The sequence below is a fragment of the Neofelis nebulosa genome, chromosome 4 (assembly GCF_028018385.1).
Source record: "Neofelis nebulosa isolate mNeoNeb1 chromosome 4, mNeoNeb1.pri, whole genome shotgun sequence".
Lineage (NCBI taxonomy): Eukaryota > Metazoa > Chordata > Mammalia > Carnivora > Felidae > Neofelis > Neofelis nebulosa.
Window position 1 is genome coordinate 168,807,932 of NC_080785.1, and position 25,123 is coordinate 168,833,054.

General features: G+C 59.3%; 1 protein-coding gene across 2 annotated transcripts; it reads left to right on the forward strand.

The window, feature by feature from the left end:
• Positions 1–120: 120 nt before the first annotated feature.
• Positions 121–15,313, forward strand: MOB3A (MOB kinase activator 3A). Of its 2 annotated transcripts, none has more exons than XM_058728471.1 (4): positions 121–257; positions 9,364–9,910; positions 12,677–12,879; positions 14,113–15,313. In XM_058728471.1, exons 2-4 carry the CDS (start codon positions 9,490–9,492, stop codon positions 14,140–14,142), a joined length of 654 nt encoding a protein of 217 aa, XP_058584454.1. In that variant the 5' UTR covers positions 121–257; positions 9,364–9,489; the 3' UTR covers positions 14,143–15,313. The 2 variants fall into 2 exon arrangements, with proteins under 2 accessions (XP_058584454.1, XP_058584455.1); XM_058728472.1 differs by lacking the exon at positions 121–257 and adding an exon at positions 4,003–4,160.
• The last annotated feature ends 9,810 nt before the right edge of the window (positions 15,314–25,123 follow it).

Here is a 25,123-nt window from a genome sequence, read left to right on the forward strand (position 1 = left end):
CCGCCCGTTTCCGGTTGCCCGGCAGCAGAGAGCGCAGCGGCGGGGAGCATTCCCCTCCCCCCGCTCTAGGCCTCGCCCCCTTCGGCTCCGCTTCCGGGGAGGCCTAGGCCGGTAGCGGAAGTGGACCTGGCTGGGCGGGGCGGCGGGGGCGGGCCGTGGGCGCTGTTCCTCCTGGGCGGCGGAGGGGACCGGACGGAAGACGCCGGACGCGGGGCAGGCGCGAGACCCGCTCGACCGGTGGGGGCGTGAGACCGCAGGTGGGTCCTCCGAGGGGCGGACGCGGGCGGCGGGGAGGCCGGGTCCCTGGGGAGCGGCGGACGCGGGCGGCGGGGAGGCGGGGTCCCCGGGGAGCGGCGGATGGGAGAGGTACGATGGGCGTGAACTTTTGCATATCGCACACCCCGCGAGTCCACTTGCACTTTCTGGTTGTGGACTTGATTCTGGACACATGGTCCCGGCCAGCTGCTTCCTCATTCCTGCCTTCTTCCACCCCACACAAAGTTCGGGGGCTCCTATCGGCCCGGTTACAGGTTCAGCGGGGAGTGGTAACAAAGGTCCCAGGCCTGGCCAACATCAGGACAGGGCCCTGCAGTCTCCCCCAGGTCCTGACCCCCGTGCTTCCGAGTTGACTGCTCAACCCCTGCGCCTGCGTGTTTAGGGTCGCCTGGCGGGTGGTCTGTAATCTACAGATTACCAGTGGGGGGCAGCAAGTGGAAGTTCCCGCTCCCCCTGCCCCATTCGGGCGCCCGCCTCCTCCCCTCCCTGCTGGGGGCACCCACCTCAGACAACAGCCATGCATCACTCCAGTCTCCCCACACGTGGCTTCCTCTCTCATTCACCCCTCGGGCGCCCCGTGCCACAGCCGCTGGCCATGTGTGGCCAGTGTGCACTTGGAACGTACCTCGTGCAAACTGGGGTGTGCCGCACGTGCCAAATACAAGTCTTGGAGACAAAGTATGTTTAACAGCAAAGAGCAAAATGGGTCTGTGACGTTTTCTGTGTCCGTCAGGTGTCGAGATGGTATTTGGCATTTTGGGGCTAAATGCCATACGGTATTAACGGCGGCTTCACCTGCTTCCTTTCACTTTTTCGCTTTTCACTGAGGCTCCTGGAAAATTTGAAACTATGCCTGTGGCAGATGTCACATTTCTAGTGCTTTTTCTGACATTCTGTCCGCAGATGTGTGTCCAACTCCCGTTCCCCAGGATTCGTTGTCCTCTGCGGCTTTAGGTGTTTCCTAAATAGAGTAAACTACTGGAGGATTTAACCAAATGCTTGGTGGATCGTAATCGAATCAACCTTACTCATAATTTTAAGTCGAGTTTATTTTTTTAGAGCAGCTTTAGGCTCACAACAAAACTGAGTGGAAGGTACAGGAAATTCCCATAGACTCCCTTTCCCCATAAACGCACCGGCGGCCCCATTATCGACATCCCCACCCAGCACCGAACGTGACGAACCACGGTCCACAGCGGACACGAGGTCACTCCTGGTGCGGCACACCCCGTGGGTTCGGACGAATGTCACGGACACCTGCCCACCACCACGGTGTCGTCCGGAGTAGACCCACCGCCCTGAAATTCCCGTGCTCCTCCCATTCACCCTCCCCCACCCCGGCAGCCGTGCCTCCGTGGTCCTGCCTCGTCCAGAACATCCTGGACTGGGAACCACCCCGTGTGTCGCCTCCTCAGCCTGGCTTCTGTCACCGAGTGCTGTGCGTCTGAGGCTCCTCCGTGTCTCTGTGCGGCTCGATGGCTTACTTTTTACTTGAACTTTCATGAAGGACAGAGCGCCGTTACCAACTTTACCCCGCACACCGCCCAGCATGGTTCGAGTACCAGACGCCCTTAGTAACCTGACGGGTTGAATTCTAGGTGCGCCTCCCTCTGTCTCAGCAGAAGCAAAAGTGGTTATTTTAGTCCCTCAGGGGCTTCTCAGAGATGCCAGTGCAGTTCCTGAATCTTTTCTGAACAGTTTTAAGTCTCTTTGTTTCGTACGTACAAATGCCCCAAAGCCAAGACAGCTCAGTGAAAAGTCAGCCTTTAATCATGTTTCCGGGCACTGCTCTCCCTTCCCCAGCACTTCATAAAGTGGGGGTTTTACAAAAATTCCCCAGGCAGCCGGCTTAGAAGTTGGGCTTTTACTCTGGGAAGTTTTAGACACGCCCCAGCTGGAGGGCCCTGTTCCTGATTTCCTAGAATTTCGAGGTCCGGATTGCTTAAGCGAAAAAGGGGAATCCAACGTCAGAAGCCAGATTCTGGGAAGGAGACGGGCGTTTCTGTGTCTCCTGAGTTCAAAATAAGACATCTGTGACTGGGTCACTCTGGGGGTGTGCGGGCGCTGTGGGGGCTGAGCACCGTTCCAGGCCCCCGTGCTCGATGCCAGGAACACCCCAGTCGTGACGGCCACAGACGTCTCCAGACATGGCCCACTGTCCCTGGAGCTGGAGCGGCCCCAGGCGAGACCCTGGCACAGCTGGGAGCTAGGCACAGCACCCTGGAGAGAGCGCCACCTGTGAGTGGACGGGCCTGGCCTGCTGTGGACGCACTGTGTCCGTTTCAGACCAGGGTCTTCTCAGAGTCCATTCCACATCCTGAGCATCCTGACGTTAAAAGGAAGCTTGGTATGCCAGCTAGCGGAGTCTGCGTCGGGACGGGAGCGGAGCGGCTTCCCCTGCTGACCTGCGGGCCTCTGCTCAATGAAAGGGCCCCTTGAAACCTCAGGCGGAGGCCTAGAAGGAAGAGGCGTGGCTCCTGAGCAGACAGCCACCCCTGGTCTCTGTCACACTGTGCTTTCTGTCCCCAGGGGACACGGTTTCATCACAGTCCTTGTATATCTGCCTCTGTGGCGGGAGAGGCCCAGCGTCCGCGGCGGCCCCAGTGCACCCAGCACCCCCCAAGCGCTGGCAGTGGGCGCGGGAGTCCTGGGCTCAGATCCCCGGCCCGCCTCCTACTTGCCCTACGATCTGCCCCTCAAAGCTCCAGGAAGGGCCCTTCCTGCCTCTCCCAGCTCCTGGGGGTCACAGGCCATCCTGGGCGTCCCTCGGCTTGCCGACGCATCCACGGTCACATGGCCAACTTCTCCGAGTGTTTGTCCGGATTTCCCGGTTCTCGTAAAGATGTGTGTCCTTGGATTTAGGGCCACCCTGTCCGGTATGACTTCATCTTGACATCTGCAAAGATTCACTCACAGGTGCCAGTGGTTAGGGCTTGAACATCCGTTTGGGGGGGACACGATTCCACCCATGATAGATGGATGGGGAGTGACTGCTGATGGGCAGTCTTTTGAGGTGATGGGAACGTTCTGGAATTAGTGGTGATGATTGCGCTATTCTACGATCTTACTAAAAACCGTTGAATTGTGTACTGTAAGTTACTTACGTGTGAACTATATCACAATTGGTTAAACCATAAAAGAACTACCGGGAGGGCGGGAGTATATAGAACCCCTCGATGGCACCCGGCCTGGAGTGATCTCTGCAAACCACTTCCTGCAGGACAAGTTGGGGAACTTGGCCCCGAAAACAAAGACATGAGGGCTGGATGCCAGCAAAGCCGCACACCCTGGGGGGGCGGGGGGCTGGGGCCACCTTTGTGTGAGTCCTGCAGGACGGCAGGTGGCCTTCCCACTCAGCCAGCGGTGGGGACACTGAGAAGACAGCGCCGGGGGGTGTGGCCTTTGACAGGACAGAGCCTGGGCTTCCAGCACCTTCCAGCCGAACCTCAGCCGCTGGGCCGGAGCCGGGGTTTGCTGATCTGGAACATACGGGACCGACCTCTGAGGCTGGGGCTCGTTTGTGTGGAGCCCCAGCTCCAGGGCAGGGTCCCCTTAAGGGCGGCATGTCAGGGCCAGGGCCAGGGCGGGGTGTGGGGGCACCGGAAGGAAGCGGCAGCCGCAGCTCTGGGCCTCTGCGAGGCGGGGGGGAAGGGGATGCTTAGAGGGACTGTGTTGTGTTTGGTTTTCAGAATAAAAGGGGGGGTGAGGAGGGTGTGCGTAGGGGCGGGGGAGTTTGTCGGCTTACCTTCCTCAGTCTAGAAGTTTCTGAGCACCGCCACATCTCGTCTGTGGGAAGCACCAGGACAGCCCCCGGAGCCTTTAGCACCGAATCCCCTGCCCCACCCTCCCCTGCGCCAACCGCGGAGGTGTTCCGGGAAGAGCTGGTAATGGGACCAGGGGCGGCGGTGGGGGGGCTCCCCCGGCACCCTGGGCTCCTGCCGCCCCTCAAGGCAAAGGCACCTTCTGGGGGCCGCCGCCCCTCGGCGGGGGGTCAGGAGGGGGGTGCATGTGTTCCTGAGAGAAAGCTGTTTGCTTTTGAGGGGAATTCTACCATCAGGGAAGTTTTTTAGGAAATCATTGCTTCCACTTAAAAAACCTTCCCACTTCCTGAGAAGAGACGAAAGCAGGCAGGAGCCCTGTAAGCCCCCCACTGCCCTGCCCCGCCCCACCTTCCAGAACCATCCCCGTGTGCGTCTGGTCCGTGGCACGAAGGCGTGCAGACAGACCACCGTCCTGCAGTACCCCTGAGGCCGCACTCCCATGTCACAGGGCGTGCTTCTGTCCTGTGTCCCCAGGTGACAGGGTCTCAGCTTAAACTCCCAGAGCCATCCTCGGGAGGCCCCAGGTAAAAAGCGACAACAGGGCACTGGCGGGCTGTGTTTCTCTCGCCCCCCCGGGATTGCTGTCCGGGGCGTAGCTTAGCCGCGGTGAATAAGGAGCCGGGGAATCAGGCGACCCACAGGAGGGGCTGCGGTGGCCCCCGTCTGGGTGGACATAACCCCCACCCTGTCTCCTCAAGCGGAAGGGAGTCTGCAGGTTGAAGACAGACCTCGAACGAGGAAGTATTTAAGCCGCGTCGTCAGAGGAGCAGAAGGTGGCCCACGGGGGATTCCTGTCCCTTGACCTGTCCCCAGAGGGGCCTGAGAGCGGCCAGGTTTGCAGCTCGACCCCCCCTGGGCAGGTGTGCAGGCCGCTTGGGCGTTACTGGGCGTAGGCGGGGAGCGGGTTCCGCACCGGCGTGTCCAGCACAGGCCCACCAGGGGCACACGGCCGGTCTGACAGAGGGTCGGGGTGGGTGTGGCTGCGCCCTGTCCTCTGAGGCACCACCTTCCCACCGCCCAGCCCCTCCCGCTGGAACCAGGGAGGGCCGGCTGCCCCGGCCACACCGGTTCTGTGCTGGCTTCACAGGGCTGCAGCGGGGACCGGCCCCAGCCTGGAGGGGGGGCTGGCACTGGCTTTGGGTTAGGCCGGCAGAGGCCGAATAATGGAGAGGGGGCCCGCCGTGGCGGCACGCAGCCGGGCAGAAAGGGTGGTGGCTTCACCCACAGCCCAGGGGTCCCACTGTGGCCCCTCCCCCTACCCGCCGCCAGGATGGAAACTCCGACCTAAGTAATTGTTGACCAGGCAGTACGGAGACATGGTCTTCTAATCCAGGGTCTCGCCCGAGGTGACTCGGCCCCCAGGGGACCCTGGTCACGACGGGGGGCGGGGATGCCACCCCACAGTGCCCCAGGGAGACCCGGTCGGCCCGCTGTCGGTGCCGCACTGCTTGGGGGTGACCGTAAAGCCGAACCCACCAAGGTGGCCGGGAGCGTCGATGGTGCCAGAGCCCCCGGGCCACCCTGGGGAGGGAAGCGGACGCGCTTCTCTCCGTTGTCGCCCCCTGTCCTCGTCAGAGCACAGGCGCCTCGAGCCACCGGCCGGGGGTCATCACGGGACCTCCCTCCTTCCAGTCGTCCCGGCACCGTCTACTCTCTGTGCCTCTCGGTGGCTGCTCCAGGGCCCCGTGAGCGGGGGTTACAAGCCGCGCCGGCCTCGGTGCGAGCGAACAGGGACGCTTCAGCCGTTTAGGGCCCCGGATAGAGGCCTGCCCGTGCCCCCCCCTTTCTCAGATAACATCCGCGTGCCTTACACCCACTCATCAACAGCGCACAGCCCTGTGTCTTCAGTTCACAAGGCTGTGCAGGCACCTCCTCTGGTTCCAGAACATTCCATCACCCCATAGGAAACCTGGTCCCCATCAGCCGTCACCCCCACTCCTCCCCCAGCCCCCACGAGCCCCCTTCCTGTCCCTGGCTGGGCCTGTTCTGGATGTTTCACACCCGCGGACTCACACTCCGTGTGGCCTCTCGTGTCCGGTTCCCTCCCTGAGCGTCGTGTGTTCGGGGTCCGTCCGCGGGGCGGCGGGGGTGGGCGCCTCGCTCCTGCTCACAGCCAAGGACGTGCACGTGCGCGGCGGACCCAGCTGGTTCATGTGGTCACCCGTTGATGGACGTTTGGGTTGTTTCCACTTTTTGGTGAACGTTCTGAATTGCGCTGCCGCGAACATGCGTGTATGTTTCGTGTGCACGCGTCGCCTGTCTTGCCTGTGGATCTGAGAGGCATCGCTAGGCCCCGGGGCAGCCCCGTGCTGGGCTGTTGTCCCCAGTGGTCGCTGCCTTCTACACGCACACTGGCCAGGCCCGAGGGTTCCGGTCTGCCCGTCCTCGCTGGCGCTGGTGACGGGCTTTGTGGTGACGGCTGTTGTCGTGGGAGCGCTGGTTTCTCCGTCCCTCTGACCCCGCTGTCTCCGGTCAGCTCTTGCGACCCTGATGCTCCCCTTCTGTGTTTTGCGCGGTTCCTGCGCCTTGAGCGTGGCTCACCTGGGCCCAGAGGAGTGGTGGGGCTTTGCCTGTCCACGCAGAGGGTGGGAGGCCTCGCCAGCCACGCCGCAGGCAGGAAGGGCCCGGGCCCGCGGGTAGCCAGGCTGGGCTGCCGCGGTGTCGTCAGCAGCGAGTCGCTGTGCCCGGGCTCGTTATGAAACTCCACAGGGCCTGTTAGCTGGTGGCTCCTGAGTCTCCTGGGGCCCCTGCAGCAAGTGACCACAGATTCCGTGGCCTGGAGCCACACACCTCTGTCATCTCACAGTTCTGGAGGTCGTGAGTTCAAAGTGGGGTGGGCAGGGCTGGGCTGGAAAGTTCTAACACCCAGGCGTGGGCAGGGCTGCCCCCCCCCCCGGGCCCCAGGGAGCCCCCTTTCCCCCCTTCTCTGGCTTCCAGAGGCCCCGCATCCTGGGCCCGCGGCCCCTCCTCATCCTCCCGGCCAGCAGCACGGGGTCTGCCCATCTCTCTGCCTCCCTCTCGTGAGGACCTCGCCAGGACGCTGGGCCCCTGGGGCACCCAGGGTCACCCCCGCCTCAGGGGCCTTGACAGGGTCCTCTCTGCCACGTGAAGTGACAGGTTCCCAGTCACAGAACCAGGACGGGGACACTTTTGGAGGCCCTTATCCTTCCCACCGTCTCCTGCCCACTCACCAGGGCAGGGAGCCTGCTTGACGCTCTTGCACATCAGGTGCTGCCTCAGCCCCGGGAGCAGGCCCTGGGGACACACCGAGGACAAGGCCGACGCTGGCCGGGTTGGGCAGCTGTGAGCAGGCGGGAGGGTGGCAGTGGGGTCCCTCCATCTGTGCTGCCACCTCCCATTTGGCCCCCGGTGGCCGCAGAAGGACCAGCTCTCGAGGCTATGCTTGGGTGCTGGTGCCCTTCAGCTGCGAGCAATCTCTCTTTAAGTCTCGTGGCCAAGAGTCCACACGGCCCAAACCGCTCAGTTGAGGGTCCCAGCTCGGCCACAGCGGGCACAGAGTCGGCCCAGTTCTGGCGAGGCAGGTGCTCAGGCCGCACGTGGCCCCAGAAATGCAGTCGCCGGCTCCGGGGGCGCCTTGTCAGGGCCCAGGGTCCCGGGAGGCCCCTTCTTCCCACATCCCGGCAACAGAGGGCCACAGGCCGTGGTGGGACCATGACAGCTCTAAGTGTTTGCTGGGAGCCCAGGTGCCCCCATTGCCAGCCCGCCGTCTGGGTCACCCTCCCTGCATCCCGGGCCGCTGTGTGCACTCATCCGGGCTCTCCAGGAGTCTGGGGACCCCTGCACCCAGACAGGTAGTGCCTGTGGTGCACGTTCTCTGTGGGGGCCGCCGTGGGGGCTGGGGGGTGAGTGGGGTCCCTGCAGAAGGGGGCCTGATGAGGGAAGCAGAGGCCAGAGCCATGTGGGCTGATGGCCGAAGATGTGACGCCCTGGAAGCCGGGAAAGGCGAGGACTCCCAGTAGGGCCGTTTCGGACCTGCAGCCTCTAGAAGTTTCTGATACCATGGTTGGGCTGTTAGGAGCCCTGAGTCTGTGGTACTTTCCTAGAGCTACGTGCTGGATCTTGAGGGGTGGAGTCAGAGGAACGAGCCTCCCCCCCCCCCCCCCCCCCCAGTTTAAGTAAAGGAGAAGCTGGCGGGGGTGGGCATTTGCAGTGAAGTCGTAAAAGGTTACTTGTAGGCAGCAAATGGAGGAGGGATATGGAGGGCTGCAGGGCGGGGCCGCAGGGCGGGGCCTGGCACTTCCGCCTCTCCCCGGGCTTCCCCTTTTGCGCCTTCTGTCTGGTGAACTCCCAGGACCCGGCCCCGCCTGCCACTCTGGCACCCGGCCTCCCCCATCGCAGCCCGGCCTTCGCTCCCGGGACAGTGTGGGGTGATGGGCAGTGCCAGGCACAGCATGGTGACTGTGTCCCGCATGAGCACCCGGCCTCACGTGCTCCATTGCGCTCTCTCCCACTCCCTGACGGGGGGCGTGTACTGTCCCAGGTAACAGGACACGGAGCACGGAGAGAGGCTGGAAGAGTAGGGGGAGATAGGGCCCTCACCGCCCTGGGCAGGGCCGCGTCCCCAGAAGCCAGTGGGCACCCATCCTGGTCCCAGCTTGGACAGACAGGACCCAGACGGGCTCGTCCGGGCCTCTTAGGCAGGCCCTGTGGGGCAGCGTGTCCCCCCAGAATTCCCGTCCGTCCACTGGGAGCGCGGTTTCTGCGCATGCCCTCAGGGTGGTGAGGTCTGCTCCCGGCTCTCTCCTGGCCCTGGCGGTGCTGGCCAAACCTTGGTGCCCCCCCTTGACCTCCATCCTCATGCAGCCTTCTCCCGTGTGTCTGCGTGTCCTTCTGCGAGGACAGCCGTTATCGGACTAGGGACACCTGGATAACCAGGAGGAGCACGTCCCGAGATGCTCAATCACCTCCGCAAAGCACCTTTTTTCCAAATAAGGTCCGTTTGCAGGTCCCAGGGATGGAGACCTCCCTTCGCCCTTGGCCGCCACTGACCTGCTGCGGTCGCCGTTGGCCGCTGCGCGGCTTTGCACACGACCCCTCCCCCTGTACAGCGGGACTCCGCCAGCTCTGGCTCGTTGGGGGCTTTGCCTCAGCGCCTTCTGCCGAGGTGGCGGACCATTGTGTCCCCCGGCGCCCTCTCCGTGAAACTGAAAACCACGAGTCTCGGGGGCCTCCCGATCCAGCCCCTTGTGCTTCCGAAAGAGGGTTTCCAGAAACAGGTGACCCTTCTCCCCTTTCTGTGTTCCAGATCTCGGGCGAGGCCGGGGACGCCGCGAATCTCCAGTCCCCCGTCCCCGCGGCTGACAGCAGCGCCCTGCCCGGGGCCACTGTGCAGAGGCCTCGCCGGGGAGCACGGGCCGGGCACGGGGCCACCATGTCCAACCCCTTCCTGAAGCAAGTTTTCAATAAGGACAAGACTTTCCGGCCCAAGCGCAAGTTCGAGCCGGGCACCCAGCGGTTCGAGCTGCACAAGAAGGCACAGGCGTCGCTGAACGCGGGGCTCGACCTGAAGCTGGCCGTGCAGCTGCCCCCCGGCGAGGAGCTCAGCGACTGGGTGGCCGTGCACGTGGTGGACTTCTTCAACCGCGTCAACCTCATCTACGGCACCATCGGCGACGAGTGCACGGAGCAGTCCTGCCCGGTCATGTCCGGCGGCCCCAAGTACGAGTACCGCTGGCAAGACGAGCACCAGTTCCGCAAGCCCACGGCGCTGTCGGCCCCCCGCTACATGGACCTGCTCATGGACTGGATCGAGGTGCAGATCAACAACGAGGAGCTCTTTCCCACCCACGTTGGTGAGTCGGGGCGGCCGGGCCGGGCGGGTAGGATCCGCGTTCGTACGGTCGGCCCGTCTAAAGCGGGCAGTTCAGGGGCGTTTCGTAATACGTTCGCAGATTTATGCAAGTGCCACAACTGGTTCTGGAACATTCCACCACCCTGAAAGAAGCCCCCTCCCCCAGTACCTCCTCCCCCAGCACCCGTGAGCCCCCTTCCTGTCCGTGGATGAGCCTGTTCTGGACGTTCCACACGCGTGGCGCCTCGTGTCTGGTTCCCACCCTGAGCGTCGTGTTCAGGGTCCGTCCGCGGGGCAGCGGGGGTGGGCGCCTCGCTCCTGCTCACGGCCGAGGGATGTGCACGTGCGCGGGGGACACGGTCGTCTGTGGACGTGCGCGTGCGCGGTGGGCACTTTCCTCTGTGGACGTGCGCGGTGGGCACATTGTTCTCTAAGTTAAGGACCCTGAGATGGGAGATGACTCTGGATCGTCCTGCTGCGGCCCGAGTGTCGTCACAAGGGCCCTTGTGAGAAGGAGGCAGAGTGAGATCCGACTTGAGAGAGAAGGTGGCGCGGCAGCCGGGAAGGGGGGAGGGGTCGTGGGCTTCCAGAGGCAGCAAGGACGCGGACTGACCCCGGAGCCTCCAGAGGGAACAGTGCCTCCAGCACCTTGACCAGTATCAGGCCAGCGACAGACTCGGAACTTGTGGCTTCCGGCACTTAAGCCGCCAGGCCGGTGATAGTTTGTTACAGTGGCACCGGGAGACTCCCTGGGACACGGCTTCGACTGTTCCCACCAGCGTTGACACGGCATCCCCGAGCAGCAGCAGGGCAGACAGGTCTCAGGCCCGGCCCCTGGGGCCCCCTCCGCGTGTGCACTCCCTCGGTCACTGTGGCCGCCAGCCCTGCTGGGACCCCAACAGGTCCCACCCGCTCCTTGGGGGGGGGGGGGGGGGGGCACCCTAGAGCTTGAGGCCCCAAGCCTGCCCCTCGCCCACGGAAGGTGACTCCTAAGCTTACCGAACAGGACACCGACGAGAGGCAGAGAAAAGTAACTTGGCAGGTGCCTTGCAGCCGTCCAGTGGGACCCTGAGGCCTCACGCAGGCCCTTGTGCTTCAGGCTCTCAGGGCCCCAGGCCCGTCCCATACGGTCACATCGGGTGGGGGGTCCGGCCTGGCCAGCGTCACCCTGAGGCTTGCAGGGCCCTGGCCAGGCAGGCAGAGGAAATGCTTCACGCAGAGTGGTGTCCCGTGTGCCGGGCGCCCCCTGGGGCTGGGTTTGTGGCTTCGCAAGGGAAGGACGGGGTCCACACTTCATCCTGGCTCCCATGTGGGTTCCGTTCACGCTTGTGCGTCCGCTTGGGTCTCGAGCCACCAGCCTGCGCTCTTAATGTCAGACCAGGGGTTGTGCACTTTTCCTCGTGGGGACCAGTTGGTAAATCTCTCCGGCTTGGCCGGCCACACGGCATGTGTCTTGACGGCTCACGTCTGTGTCATAGACCGAAAGCTGCTGTAGGCGGTTCATAAACAAACGGGTGCACCTGTGTCCTGGTGTCACTTTATTTGTAAGAGCAGACGGGGCCGGGTTCGCACCCCGCGGGAGAGTCCTCAGGAGCGTGTGAGGCTTAGTCCTGGGAGATTCTGTGTCAGGCCCTTCCAGACCAGCCTGCTTTAAACTGCCCCCCTTCACCCAGGAGCGCCCTTGGCGGCTCCCGTCCTAGGACAGAGGCTCAGCGGGGGCCGGGGCGGCCTCACACCCGGGCCCCGTGTGGGTTCGGTGCCTAGCCGGGCTCCCCGGGGCTCCGTTTGTCCGCTTGATGTTCCTTCTGAGCTTAAAGCCTCTTTCCACTACGAGGACCCCCAGCGCGTGGGGACTGCCAGCCCTCGAGGTGACCGTCCCACCGCATGGCTTCCAGGGGCTTTCAAGGAAAACATCTGCTCCGCAGGGACCCACAGACCGTTCGGTTTCACGTCCAGAGTCGAGGGACGGGGAACGTGCACAGGCCTCAGTGAGCCTGAGCAAACCCTCCACAGAGTCGGCCGGGAACGGCCCGTTCACCACGCTCCGACGCTTGCACGTGACCGAGGGCCGGCACCATCGTTCCCCTGCCCCGAGAGGCCACCTGGGCCCAGATACAGGGGAGGAAGCAGGGCGGCACCCGGGACGCGCAGGGTCAGGCTGCACCGGTCACAGTCCGCTCGTAGAGAGCCTTGTCCCTCCCACTTGCCTCCGGGTAGAGGACAGCCCCGTGGGCCCTGCCGCGTGGGGCGCTGGCTGGCCGTCCCGCTCTCGCTGCGGCGCCGTCCTGAGAGCTTTCCCGCACGCGCCAGTGTGTCCACCTGGGGGACGTGCGCCCGGCACACGGGGGCTTCCCGCAGGGCGCGGCGTCTCTGTGCGTCCTCTCCCTGGGCTGCTAGCCCCTCACGTCGGGGACGGGGGCCCCTCGCTCTTTCCGGTCCCGGGCACGCACCTGCCCGGGCTGGCTGCACCCCGTCCGTGCCGCGGGACGGAGGGACGTGAACGGATGGGGGTGGAAGGGGCACGCGGGGGCGCCTGACGCGACCCACCGTGGCCCAAGGAAGCGTCGGTGCCGGCCAACGAGAGGACGTGGTAAAGACGAACCGGGGGTGGGGGCAGGAGGACCGGGAGCCCATCAGGGAGTCTGCTAAGGACCAGAAGCCTCACCGGAAACCCGCGCGGCGCAGGCGCCCACGGGCCGGAACCCAAGCGGGGTCCGGAAGGGGAGGTGGGCGCCCCGCCCCGCTGAGCCTCTCGCCCCGCCCACAGGCACGCCGTTCCCCAAGAACTTCCTGCAGGTGGTGAGGAAGATCCTGTCGCGACTGTTCCGCGTGTTCGTGCACGTGTACATCCACCACTTCGACCGCATCGCGCAGATGGGCTCCGAGGCGCACGTCAACACCTGCTACAAGCACTTTTACTACTTCGTCAAGGAGTTCGGCCTCATCGACACCAAGGAGCTCGAGCCGCTGGTGAGCGGGCCGGGACCGGCGGGCGGGGGGACGTCGGGGTCCCGGGCTGGTCCGCAGGGCCCAGACGCCCGGCTTGGCGGCGGCGCCCGCGGCTCCACAGCCCGAAGTCAGCGGAGGGGGGTTCTTTGGGCCCGGGCCCAAATTTGTGACGCAGTGACACTCGAGTGGAGTGGGCCGTTCGGGTTCCTGGCAGGCACACGGGACACCACCCCCCCCCTCCCCCCCCGGGCTGCTGGCAGGCATAGCGGGGGTGTGGCTGCTATGCCCTCGGGGACCCTGGGGAGGTCACCCTGCAAACACCAGCGGCCTGGTGGCCGGCCCGGACATCCCAGTCTCCCCCACCCTTGTCCTCACTGCCTGGCTGGAGACCAAGCAATGATTTCTTTCCTTTTTTTTTTTTAATGTTCATTCGTTTTGAGTTAGAGGCAGAGCGCGAGTGGGGGAGGGGCAGACAGAGAGGGAGACACAGAATCCAAAGCAGGCTCCAGGCTCCGAACCGTCAGCACAGAGCCCGATGCAGGGCTCGAACTCACGAATCAAGAGATCATGACCTGAGCTGAAGTCAGACGCTTAAAGGAGGCTGTTTGTTTGTTTGCTTGTTCATTTTAATGTTTACATATTTATTTTGAGAGAGAGAGGAAGTGGAGGAGGGGCAGAGAGAGGATCCCAAGTAGGCTCTGCATGGTCAGCGCAGAGCCCAGTGTGGGGCTCGATTTCACGACCACGAGACGCTCACGACCTGAGCTGAAATCAAGAGTCGGATGCTCGACCTAGTGAGCCACCCAGGTGCCCCGATTTTTTTTTTTTTTGCCTTCGTGCCTCGATACCCTCATCATTTCTCCCGTATCGATGCTTCCAGTTCTTTCTGGGGCCAGCGAGACTTCCCCAGGCTGTTTTCCCCAGGCTGTGTGTAAAGGACGTGGGCTGGTGCTGATCTGCCCGCTGCTCCTGCACACCGAGGCTCCCGGGGTCTTGCCGTCGTGCAGAACATGGCAAGATGTCTTCGTGCCTTAGCGTTTACGCGTTGCCGCAGCCGCTCTCCCTCAACACTGCCTTTTTGGCCCTTCACAGAATGGCTTGGGCCCCCCACCCCCACCCGGTTATCTGTTCCGTTGTTCGTACGGTTTGGCGTGAAATGAAGCCTGCGGGTCCCTTGAGACCGGATCTGCTTTTCTGGGGTGTGGTTTCTGTCCTTCTCGTCTCGATACCTGACGTCCCGCTCGTTCTTAACAGAAAGAAATGACTGCACGGATGTGCCACTGAGCGCCGCTCGGCCCTGCGGCCACCGAGGCAGTGCCCAGGGGACGCTCTAGCCTGAGGGCCACGTCTCCGGAACATGGGCCCGTGCTTTCTAGAAAGCCCAGCAAGTGATCGGAGCTCCATGCTGTCGCGGCTACACTGAGCGCCAGGGTCGAGTCCTCCCCGATCCCAGATGCAGCAGCCGTGGGTCTGGCCACCCTGAGCCCGTCTTCTCGGCCGGCATTGAACTTGGACTCCATGGTTGTATGTGTTGGGCACCTGGGGAAACCCACTGTGTTTGTAAAGCACTTGCGTTTGCCCAGTGGGCCCACACGGACCTGTGCCCTGCGGGCAGCCGGCGCCTGGGAGCCCCGTGTCTGCTTCACGACAGGTACGACAGGGACCCCACAGCCTGCCTCCCGGCCCCCCCGGGCCCCTTCGTGGATCATGAAAGATACGATTTTTCTTTTCCTATACGTGAGCCTGCCTCCCCCTTTAGAAAAATATCCCCTCTCCCGTGTGGACAACACAGGATGAGTCCCCTGGAACCGCTCTCCTGGGCGGGATCTTTGAGTCTTGCCAGATGTTAGCTGGAACTAGTCCTTCTGCAGAGCCTGCCAGCTTCACATCAAAACCCTCTGTTTGCGTGGCCCTGTGTGGCCGTGGGATCCGAATCCCACCACTGTCTCCCACGGACCCTGGGAGGGGTGGCCAGGGCCCCGTCGGGGGCTGCACCGAAGTGACCACGGGAAGCCCCGTTCTGCCCCGAGTTCGTGCCTCTGCCTGCCCACACATCCTCCGTGGCCTCTCGCCGTGGCTGCCCTTCCAGTGTGGACCGTGCCGACTCAGTACCTCTGGGTGTCTGGGATGCTCGCAGACGTGGGGGGCACCGTCACCCAACACCAAACAAGTGCAATTAACAAGAGCTCGGGCCTCGGTCCTTCTGGAAGCCTCCGGGGCCCAGCTCAGGGGGGCGCCTGGCAAGACAGCCTCCCAGGACGAGGAAACTGTCCAGTCGAATGTCGCCCCTTCAAATGCAAGACCACAGCCAAACCGCAGAACCACTGTGCGCCCCAGGGTTCCCAGTTGCTCCCGCCGTGCGGCCAGGCTGGGGACGGTGGCAGGGACCCTCTGCATCCTCCCCGCCCACGGGTGTTCCCACCCGAGCATCAGAATAAATTGTGCCATTTTTGTACCCGCGGCTGCTGGTGGTCATTTCCATTTTCCTGGCGGGGGGGGGGGGGGGGCGGTGTTGGGACACATCACGGCCATTGTCCCCAGGGTGCCCTCATCCCCAAGGGGTGAGGGATCCCAGATGTCACGATGGCCGGTGGCCCGCCAGAGTGCCCCAGATAGGTAAACAGACGCCCAGGCTATGGGTGAAGTTAGGATTTCGTGGGGTGGAAGGATGGAAGTCCCCAGAAAGCAGGCTGAGAACCGTGGGGAAGGCACGTGCTCTGTCCCCCGTTTCTGTTTCGTCAGTTGTCGCCAGTGCTTAGGCACAATTTTAACTCTGCCTTTCTGCTGTGCGGGAGAAGGAGCCAGAAAATGTTGAACCCACTGCAGCGTGATAGGGCAGAACCAGCCAGGAGTTTTCTGGGCAGCCAGCTCTGAGCGGACACCTGAGTCCTTCACCCCGACTGCTCTTTCTCCTGTGCAAGATGGGGTCCCTCTCAAATGCACGTGCCCCGGTTCCGGGGCCCCCAGGCGTGGGTCTCTGGCAAGTGGGAGCAGACGAAGCGGCGGTGGGTAGGGCTGTGCAGGAACCAGGGCAGGGCTGGCTTCTCGCCCCTAGAGGGCGTGCTGTCTCCGTGGGAATTGAGCGGCTTCTCGGGAATCATGTTATCTGGAAACACCTTCCAAAGGAGCCATGGCCTCCTTACCCATCGACTTTGCAAATGCACCACAATTTCCAGAAACAGCTAAAAATTTGGGAGCTGCTATTGTCATTTGTAATCACCCCCAAAGATGTCCCCTTCCTGGTCCTGGGACCTGTCGCCTCATGACACAGAGGGGACCTTGTCAAGGTCCCTGAGGCGGGATGACCCTGGGGTTCTGGGGGAACCGGCCCTGCCCACACCTGGGTATAAGGACTTCTGAGCCCAGAACCGTCAGAGAACCATCGTGTGTGGCCTTGAGACCCCCCGCTGCCTCGGGCTGCTGGGAACGCAGGAATCTGAGGCCAAACGGGGTGGGTGGTTCACGTCAAAACCCCAGAAGCTGTCCAGCCGGGAGAGGTAATGGGGGCAGGCGTTGGCATGGAAATCTGGTCAGACGGGGAGGACGAGGGAGGGCACGGCAGGGCTGCTCGGACAAGACCGCTGGCCGAGCCCCCTCCTGGCCAGCAGGGACTCCTAGGAGTGGCGGGAATCTACATCATTCCCATGGAAACGACGCGGGAGGCAGCCTCTGGTGTTCGTGAAGGAACGTTCTGGTAATTCGGGAACAGCTGGGTGAGGCCACCTCAGAAGATCAGGAGCCCCTGTCACTGGAAGTCGCCCCAGGGCGGGCTCTACCCCTCAGAACCCCCTCCTTAGTTGCACCAGCCCTCGCCGGAGCCTCCCAGGCCCTGTTGCTTTGCAGCGATTCCTGAGGTGGAAGCAAAGTCAAGGTGGGAATGACTTGGATCCTTTCTTTGTCCTAAAAACCGACCGTGAAGCACTGGACCGAGATGCTGGTTCTGGTCTTGACCACCAAGTGGAGAGGCAGGTGGGGGCCGTGGAGCGGGGGCAGGCCCAGGGTGCCGCAGGCGGACAGGCGGTGTGGACAAGCCCAGGCACGCACCGTGCAGGTGCCCCATCAGTTAACCGGTGCCTCCTGGTTGTTGCCGTGACTTTGGCGACAGTAAATTCTCTAGTCAGATCTTTATAAATATCCCCGATTGTGGATACAGGTAAAATGCCAGGGTTGGTGTCTGTGTGTGTCAGAGGGCATTACCCTGGGGGACATTTTGATGAGTTGTGGAGTACCCTGAGAAAGGGGGCACTAATTTACATCCCCATCTACACAGGTTCAGGGATCCCACTTCCTTACATCCTCCCCAAACTGGGTCATTACCTATTTGATAGGAAAACACCCTCACCGCACGTTGACCATTTATATTGCCAATTTATATCCTTTGTCCTTTTTTTCCATTGGGAAGTGGTCTTTTCTTATTGGTTTCTAAAAACTCTTTACATGTTGGGTGTAGAGACCCTTTAATAATACTTGCTTATAAAAGCTTTTTTTTTTTTTATTTTTTTTTTAAATTTTTTTTTTCAACGTTTTTTATTTTTTTTTATTTTTGGGACAGAGAGAGACAGAGCTGAACGGGGGAGGGGCAGAGAGAGAGGGAGACACAGAATCGGAAACAGGCTCCAGGCTCCGAGCCATCGGCCCAGAGCCCGACGCGGGGCTCGAACTCACGGACCGCGAGATCGTGACCTGGCTGAAGTCGGACGCTTAACCGACTGCGCCACCCAGGCGCCCCTTATAAAAGCTTTTTTGCATATAACTTGTCATATATGTTACACCAATTTCTCCTGGTTTCTTGTTTAACTTTGTTTATGATCATTTCAACATACTTTTTTTTTTTTTTTCTTCTCTTTACCAGCTTTCACATTTTTGGTCATTCTTTTCCTCGACATTTTCTGCCCTTAGTGACAAGCTTACAAACTTGAGCTGGGGAGGCCTTTATGTAAATATTCACCTCTGTTTTCTTCTGGTTCTTCATGGTTTTCCTCTTTTTTAATTTTGTAGATGTTTATTTATTTATTATTTGTTCGGGGCGGGGGGCGGGCAGAGAGAGGCAGAGAGAGAATCCCAAGCAGGCTCCGAGCTGCTGGCACAGAGCCTGATCAGGGCTTAATCTCACAAACTGAACCGTGAAATCATGACCTAAGCCAAAATCAAAAGTCAGATGCTTAACTGACTGAGCCACCCTGGCTCCCTGTCTGTTTTGGGTTGGTTTTTTTTTTAATGTTTATTTATTTTGAGAGAGGGACAGCATGGAGGGGGAGAGAGAGAGAGGGAGAGAGAGAATCTCAAGCAGGCTCCGAGCTATAAGTGTAGAGCCTGAAGCAAGGCTCAAACTCAGGAACTGTGAGATCACGGCCTGAGCCAAAACCAAGAGTCAGATGCTTAACCAACTCAGCCACCCAGGTGCCCCTCTTCTTTTCTCAAATATTAAACGTTAGATAAACTTGAGAGTTTCATTTCCACGTATGGTGTGAGGTAAGGCTCTAGAGACATTTTTATTTTTTTTAATGTTTATTTTTGAGAGAGAAAACATGAGCAGGGAAGGGACAGACAAAGAGGGAGACAGAATCCAAAGCAGGCTCCAGGCTGTCAGCACAGAGTCCGGCGCGGGGCTCGAACTCACGAACCATGATATCACAACCTGAGCCGAAGTGGGACGCTTAATCCACTGAGCCACCCGGGCGTTCCGGAATTTTTATTTATTTATTTTTTTTTTCAACGTTTTTTATTTATTTTTGGGACAGAGAGAGACAGAGCATGAACGGGGGAGGGGCAGAGAGAGAGGGAGACACAGAATCGGAAACAGGCTCCAGGCTCCGAGCCATCAGCCCAGAGCCTGACGTGGGGCTCGAACTCACGGACCGCGAGATCGTGACCTGGCTGAAGTCGGACGCTTAACCGACTGCGCCACCCAGGCGCCCCCCGGAATTTTTATTTTTTAAATAACAAGGAACCCCTACTGCAGCACAGCGTGGCCCTTCCGCACAGATCAGGAGTGCTATGTATTTACACGGGGCTCTTTCTGGGTCTTCTAGCAGTTAGCTTCCTCCAGCTCCAATTTTAATGTACCTTGTAAAGTTAGAGTAATGGTTGTATCTGCCAATATAAATTCCTCGTTGTTGTTTTTTAATATTTTCTGGACTATTCTAAGTATAGATTGCCGATGGACTTTAAAATTCCTTTCAGTTCCAGAAAACTTGCTTCTGTGATTCTGGTGAAAATGGTCAATTTGCATAATAATGTGGTTCCAGGTTCATTCTGGAACATAGGTCGATCCCTACGGTCCCGCGTATCTCTCCATTTACCCCGGCCACACGCGTCCCTCTGTCATTCCCAGCACTCAGCACCTGTGCACAGTGCATTTTCCTTTCTCTTTTCTTCATATGATTTTAAAAATTGAGGGGCGCCTGCGTGGCTCAGTCAGTGAAGCGTCCGACTCCTGATCTCAGCTCAGGCCATGATCTCACGGTTCGTGAGGGTCAAGCCGCGTGTTGGGCTCCACAATGAGCATGGTGCCTAGTGGAAAAAAACGATACACGTGACATACTCTAAAATTCGCCATTTGGGGGCGCCTGGGTGGCGCAGTCGGTTAAGCGTCCGACTTCAGCCAGGTCATGATCTCGCGGTCCGTGGGTTCGAGCCCCGCGTCGGGCTCTGGGCTGATGGCTCGGAGCCTGGAGCCTGTTTCCGATTCTGTGTCTCCCTCTCTCTCTGTCCCTCCCCCGTTCATGCTCTGTCTCTCTCTGTCCCACAAATAAGTAAACGTTGAAAATAAATAAATAAATAAATAATAAATAAATAAATAAAATTCGCCATTTGGGGGAATGCAAGCTGGTGCAGCCACTCTGGAAAACAGTGTGGAGGTTCCCCAAAAAATTAAAAAGAGAACCACCTACCCTATGACCCAGCAGTTGCACTAGGCATCTATCCACGGGATCCAGGTGTGCTGTTTCGAAGGGACACATGCACCCCCGTGTTTATAGCAGCACTATCGACAATAGCCAAGGTATGGAAAGAGCCCGAATGTCCATCGGTGGATGAATGGATAAAGAAAATGTGGCATATATATATATATATATATATATATATATATATATATATAACACACACACAATGGAGTATTACTCGGCAATCCAAAAGAAGGAAATCTTGCCATTTGCAACTACAGGGATGGAAAGACAAATCATATGACTTCACTCATATGAGGACTTTAAGAGACAAGACAGATGAACATAAGGGAAGGGAAACAAAAATACTATAAAAACCGGGAGGGGGACAAAACATAAGAGACTCATGAATATGGAGAACAAACTGAGGGTTACTGGAGGGGGTGTGGGAGGGGGATGGGCTAAATGGGGGAGGGGCATTAAGGAATCTACTCCTGAAATCATTGCTGTACTATATGCTAATTGGGATGTAAATTTTAAAAGTCTAAAAATAAAATTTGAAAAAAACTTAAAAAAAGAAAAAAGTAAAATTCGCCATTTTAAAGTACGAATTCAGTAGTCGTTGGTGCACTCAGAGTTGTGTGACCATTAACATCAAATTCTTGAATATTCCATCACCCTAAAAAAAAACAAAAAAAACTGTCCCTATGAGCTGTGACCCCCATCCCACTCCACAGCCCCTGGCAACCATGAATCCACTTTCCGTCTCTGTGGATTTGCTTGTTCTGGACATTTCATATCTGCACGTTTCTTTTAAAGTTAATTCCCAGTTATTTTTGGTTGTTACTATGAATGTTTTTCCATGACGTCCTTTTTCCCATTGTACTTTCTAAATGATTATGTCTGACATATATAGGAAGCCTCTTGCTTTTGGAACTGATTTAGTAACTGGCTTCTTAAATTTTAAGTTGATTCTCCTGCAATTTCTAGACAGAGATTCACATTTGCAGACGATGTTAATTGGATCTATTCTTTTTTTTTTTTTAAGACTTTATTTTTTCTTTCTTTTTTTCTTTTTTTTAACGTTTTATTTATTTTTGAGACAGAGAGAGACACAGCATGAACGGGGGAGGGGCAGAGAGAGAGGGAGACACAGAATCGGAAGCAGGCTCCAGGCTCCGAGCCATCGGCCCAGAGCCCGACGCGGGGCTCGAACTCACGGACCGCGAGATCGTGACCTGAGGTGAAGTCGGCCGCTTAACCGACTGAGCCACCCAGGCGCCCCTTAAAGACTTTATTTTTAAGTAATCTCTACACCCGACATGGGGCTCAAACTCATAGCCCCAAGATCAAGTCACATGCTCCACCGAATGAGCCAGCCCGGTGTCCCTGAATATATTCATGTTTTTAAGGCCAGAATCCGTAGATACTATTTCACAGATGATGATATTGGCAAAATTAAGTTCAATATGCTTATACGTACACACATACGTTTGTATATGTACACGCAGATAGTTAGCCACTAATAAAATGAAAACTAATATATATCCCTTCAGATTAACTAGAGAGACAAAGACAGGATAAACATCATCTACAAAAGAACGAAAATTCGGAAAACAGCAAGGATGAATACTTTAAAGCAAGCGCCCAAGACTAGCTCACAACAAAATTAAACACATCAGTCACCCATCAGGATTGGCTGCATGGAGCCCGCTGTCCGTTTTGGTAGATAAAGTTTTATCGGCACACGGCTCTGCTCATTCATTTGCCTGTGACCTAGGGGGCCCCTGCGCTACGGTGGCAAAGCCAAGCGGCTGTACAGGGACCCCTAGCCCCACAGAGCTGAAAACAGCCACTACCGGCTCTTACGGAAGTTTGCCATCGCCCGATGCCACAAGAGACAGACTGATTCTCCCGCGAACACAGAAGAACCTCACGTAAGACGCAAACCAAAATCTTCACACTTTGTTCTTTCCAAATGGACACACAGTGATGAGGGGGGCACAACTCTGAGTATCCGACAGCCCCAAGCTGCGCACTTGAAACGGGAGAATCTCGGGGCGCCTGCGTGGCCGGGTTGGTTGAGCCTCCGACTTCGGCTCAGGTCGTGATCTCGCGGTTCATGGGTTCGAGCCCCGCGTCGGGCTCTGGGCTGACAGCTCGGGGCCTGGAGCCTGCTTCGGATTCTGTGTCTCCCTCTCTCTCTGTCCCTCCCCCATTCATGCTCTGTCTGTCTCTCTCTCTCTCAAAAATAAGTAAACATTAAAAAATTTTTTGTTTTAAATAAAGTTACTTTTCAGTGTTTTCACCCGGAGGCTCACCTGGGGAGGCACCTGCTTGAGTTCCCGTGGTTGTCGGCAGAATTCGGCTCCCGGCAGTTACAGGACTTAGGGCTGCAGTCTCTTGCTGGCTGTCGGTCAGAGGCCACCCTCGGCTCCCTGCCACATGGGCCACTTCAACACGGCCTCATGCTTCATCAGAGCCAGCAAGAGAGAGACTGGGCCAGACGAGGTAGTTGCAGCCGTTCATCCCAAGAGACAGTACTGCTGGAACATTCTAGATGTTTCCTCCTGCACCCACCTGGGGAGAGTCTCTCCAGACCGGGGTCTGCCTTCCCCTCCCCCACCCCCACCCCCACCCCCACCCCCAACGACGTTCAGGGCTGGATCGTTCTCTGGAGGGCGTCCTGGGCAGTGTGGGGTCAAGCAGCACTTCTGGCCCCACCCCCTCGATGCCAGGAGCCCCCAGTGCGATGACCACAGATGTGCAGACGTGGCTCCTGCCTGGATAAGGTCCCCTGGGGCAGAACCACCGCCAGATACAAAGGCTGTAGGGGACGTTCCTGACCCAGGGTGCCGGTGCCCGCCGCGTCGCTGGGGAGCACGGAGACCGCAGCCGACTTCACACCCTCCCAGCCATGTCTGTGCGCACACGATCCGACGTTTCTTGTGAGCGAGGCGTTTTCTCGAATGCCTGGTCTCCTGTTGCCAGTCGTGTTCAAAAGCGTGGTCCCGTGCTCAGCTCTCGATCTGCAACGTGGCAGCCTCTCACGCTCCCGCTGGCCTCTTCCGCGTTCACGCAGATCCTTGCCTGCGGTGACCCGCCGCGGCCAGGAAACGTGCCAGGCGCTGGCCGGCACTTGCGGTCATCTGCTGTGCGTCCCATCCGGGTTAGCAGGGCAGCAGGCGGCCCTTCGCGCCCGCCCAGTGCTGTCAACCCCTCGTCCCCGGTCACCACGCGCCATCACAAACCACCACCGCGCTGGCTTCTGTCGTGGTCAAACATCTCTACTGAGGTGTCACTGACATGCCATACAAGTCACCCAGTCGAGGTCAACAGTTCGGTGGCATTTGGCACATTTGCAAAGTTGTGCAATCATCACCTCTATCTAGTTCCCGAACATTCTCACCTAACAGAAACCTCATCACCACCCGCCGGCACCCCCTCCCCTGGCCCCGGGCCCCCACGAGCCCCCTCCCTGTCCCTGGATGAGCCTGTTCTGCACGTTTCACACACACGTGGACTCACACCCCGTGTGGCCTCTTGTGTGTGGTTCCCTCCCTGAGCGTCTTGGGTCCGGGGTCTGTCCTCGGGGCGGCGGAGGTGGGCGATTCTCGCGCCTGCTCGCGGCCGAGGGACGTGCGCGTGCGCGGTAGAGGCACCTGAGGGGCGTGCGCGTGCACGGTGGACACGTCACGTGCAATTGTCAGACTTTGGGGCTGTTGTCACCTTTGCTGTCCCCAGCCACAGCAGAGTTTTGTGCAGGTCTGCTGTTTTGAAGCCACTGTTTACATTACACTCTGCTGACCTTCCGATGGCACTGCCGGTCACCACCCAGGAGGGGGGTGCGTTCCTAGATATTTCTGGAGCCATCTGCCCTTCTTTCCAAAGACAGTGGATGAAAAACAAAACCAGCTGCTCGGCTCTGCCCCTCCCTGCTGTGGGCCTCCCGTCCCTAGATGGGGATGCCGTCCGCAGGAAGGCCACCAGGGACGACAGCCTGGAGACAGCTCTGTCTGTCCCGGGGGGCGGGGCGGGGGGGGGGGGGGCGCTGGTCCCCGCCACCTTGCTGCCCAGCCCCAGGCCTGTCTGAGCTTCCGTCAGATGCCGGGTTGACCTGGATTTCACACTGGTGACACTTGGCACCCTCCAGCACTTTGCTGGAAAGTGGCGATATAGTCAGGTGGCCACCCTGTGTCCCCCACCCTGGGACCTCCACCCGGGACTTACCAGCTTGCTGATTTTCCCTCTCACCGGGCACCGGATCCCCAATCCTGACCTCAGTGGGGGATGGGTACGGGGCTGGCTGGGACCCCACAGCAAGGTCCCTGGTCCGTCACGACACAGGAGGTGGCCACGAGCCCGGGGTCCCGGCAGACACCCTGCATCTGCTCGCCCCGCGGCCCTTTCTCCGCCGTCCAGCCCATTTCCTCTCTTTGTGTGAACAGATCTTCCTGACTGTTCTCTGCTCGGCTCTGGGAACAGCCGTGAGTTCCAGCCACCCGGCCAGGCCAAGGCCAGAACAGGCATTTGGGTGGGAGTCCTGGAGGAGAAGCCCAGAGCAGGGGGACCCCACCGCACCCTCTGTCGAATGAACGTACTCTGTCAGTCCAGTCTCCAGAAGCTTCCAGGGAAGATGTGCTGCTCTGTCACAGCAGCAAGGGGAGGCTGGTGCAGGCTCATCCCCAAGGATCAGCCTGGGGGGAGGGCACGGTGTCCTGGGCCCCTGTAACATACCACCAAAACTTGGTGCCTTAAAACCACACACATTCTGGGGCGCCTGGGTGGCTCAGTCGGTTGAGGGTCCGACTTCGGCTCAGGTCACGATCTCACAATCCGTGAGTTCGAGCCCCGCGTTGGGCTCTGTGCTGATGGCTCAGAGCCTGGAGCCTGCTTGGGATTCTGTGTCTGCCTCTCTCTCTGACCCTCCCCAGCTCACGCTCTGTCTCAAAAATAAATAAACTTAGGAAAAAAAAGAAATTACTTAATAATAGTGGTGTGCTTTCTTTTTTTAATTTTACTTCATTTTGAACTAGTTCTAGACTAAACAAAATTTGCAAAACTGAGGGTTTCCAGGTACCCCCACCCAGTTTCCCCTAAAGCTGACATCTTACATGGCCAGGGAACCAGGCTCAAAGCAGGTCGTCCCAGGTAGTGGTGTCCAAGGGGGCTGAGGTGAGGGTGATGCAGGGACAGGAAGGAAGGCCACCAGGGGGGGACTGGGTCCACCCCCCAAAGCCTGACGTGGACCAGGGCTCTGCCCTGCTGTCCTTCTCCCCAAATCTGTGGGTCCTGCCACCTCTCCAGATGCCAGTCCCAGTCTTTGAGAGCAGCCTCAGCAGGGGCCCTGGCCGCAGACATCTCCAATCCCTGAAGGCCAC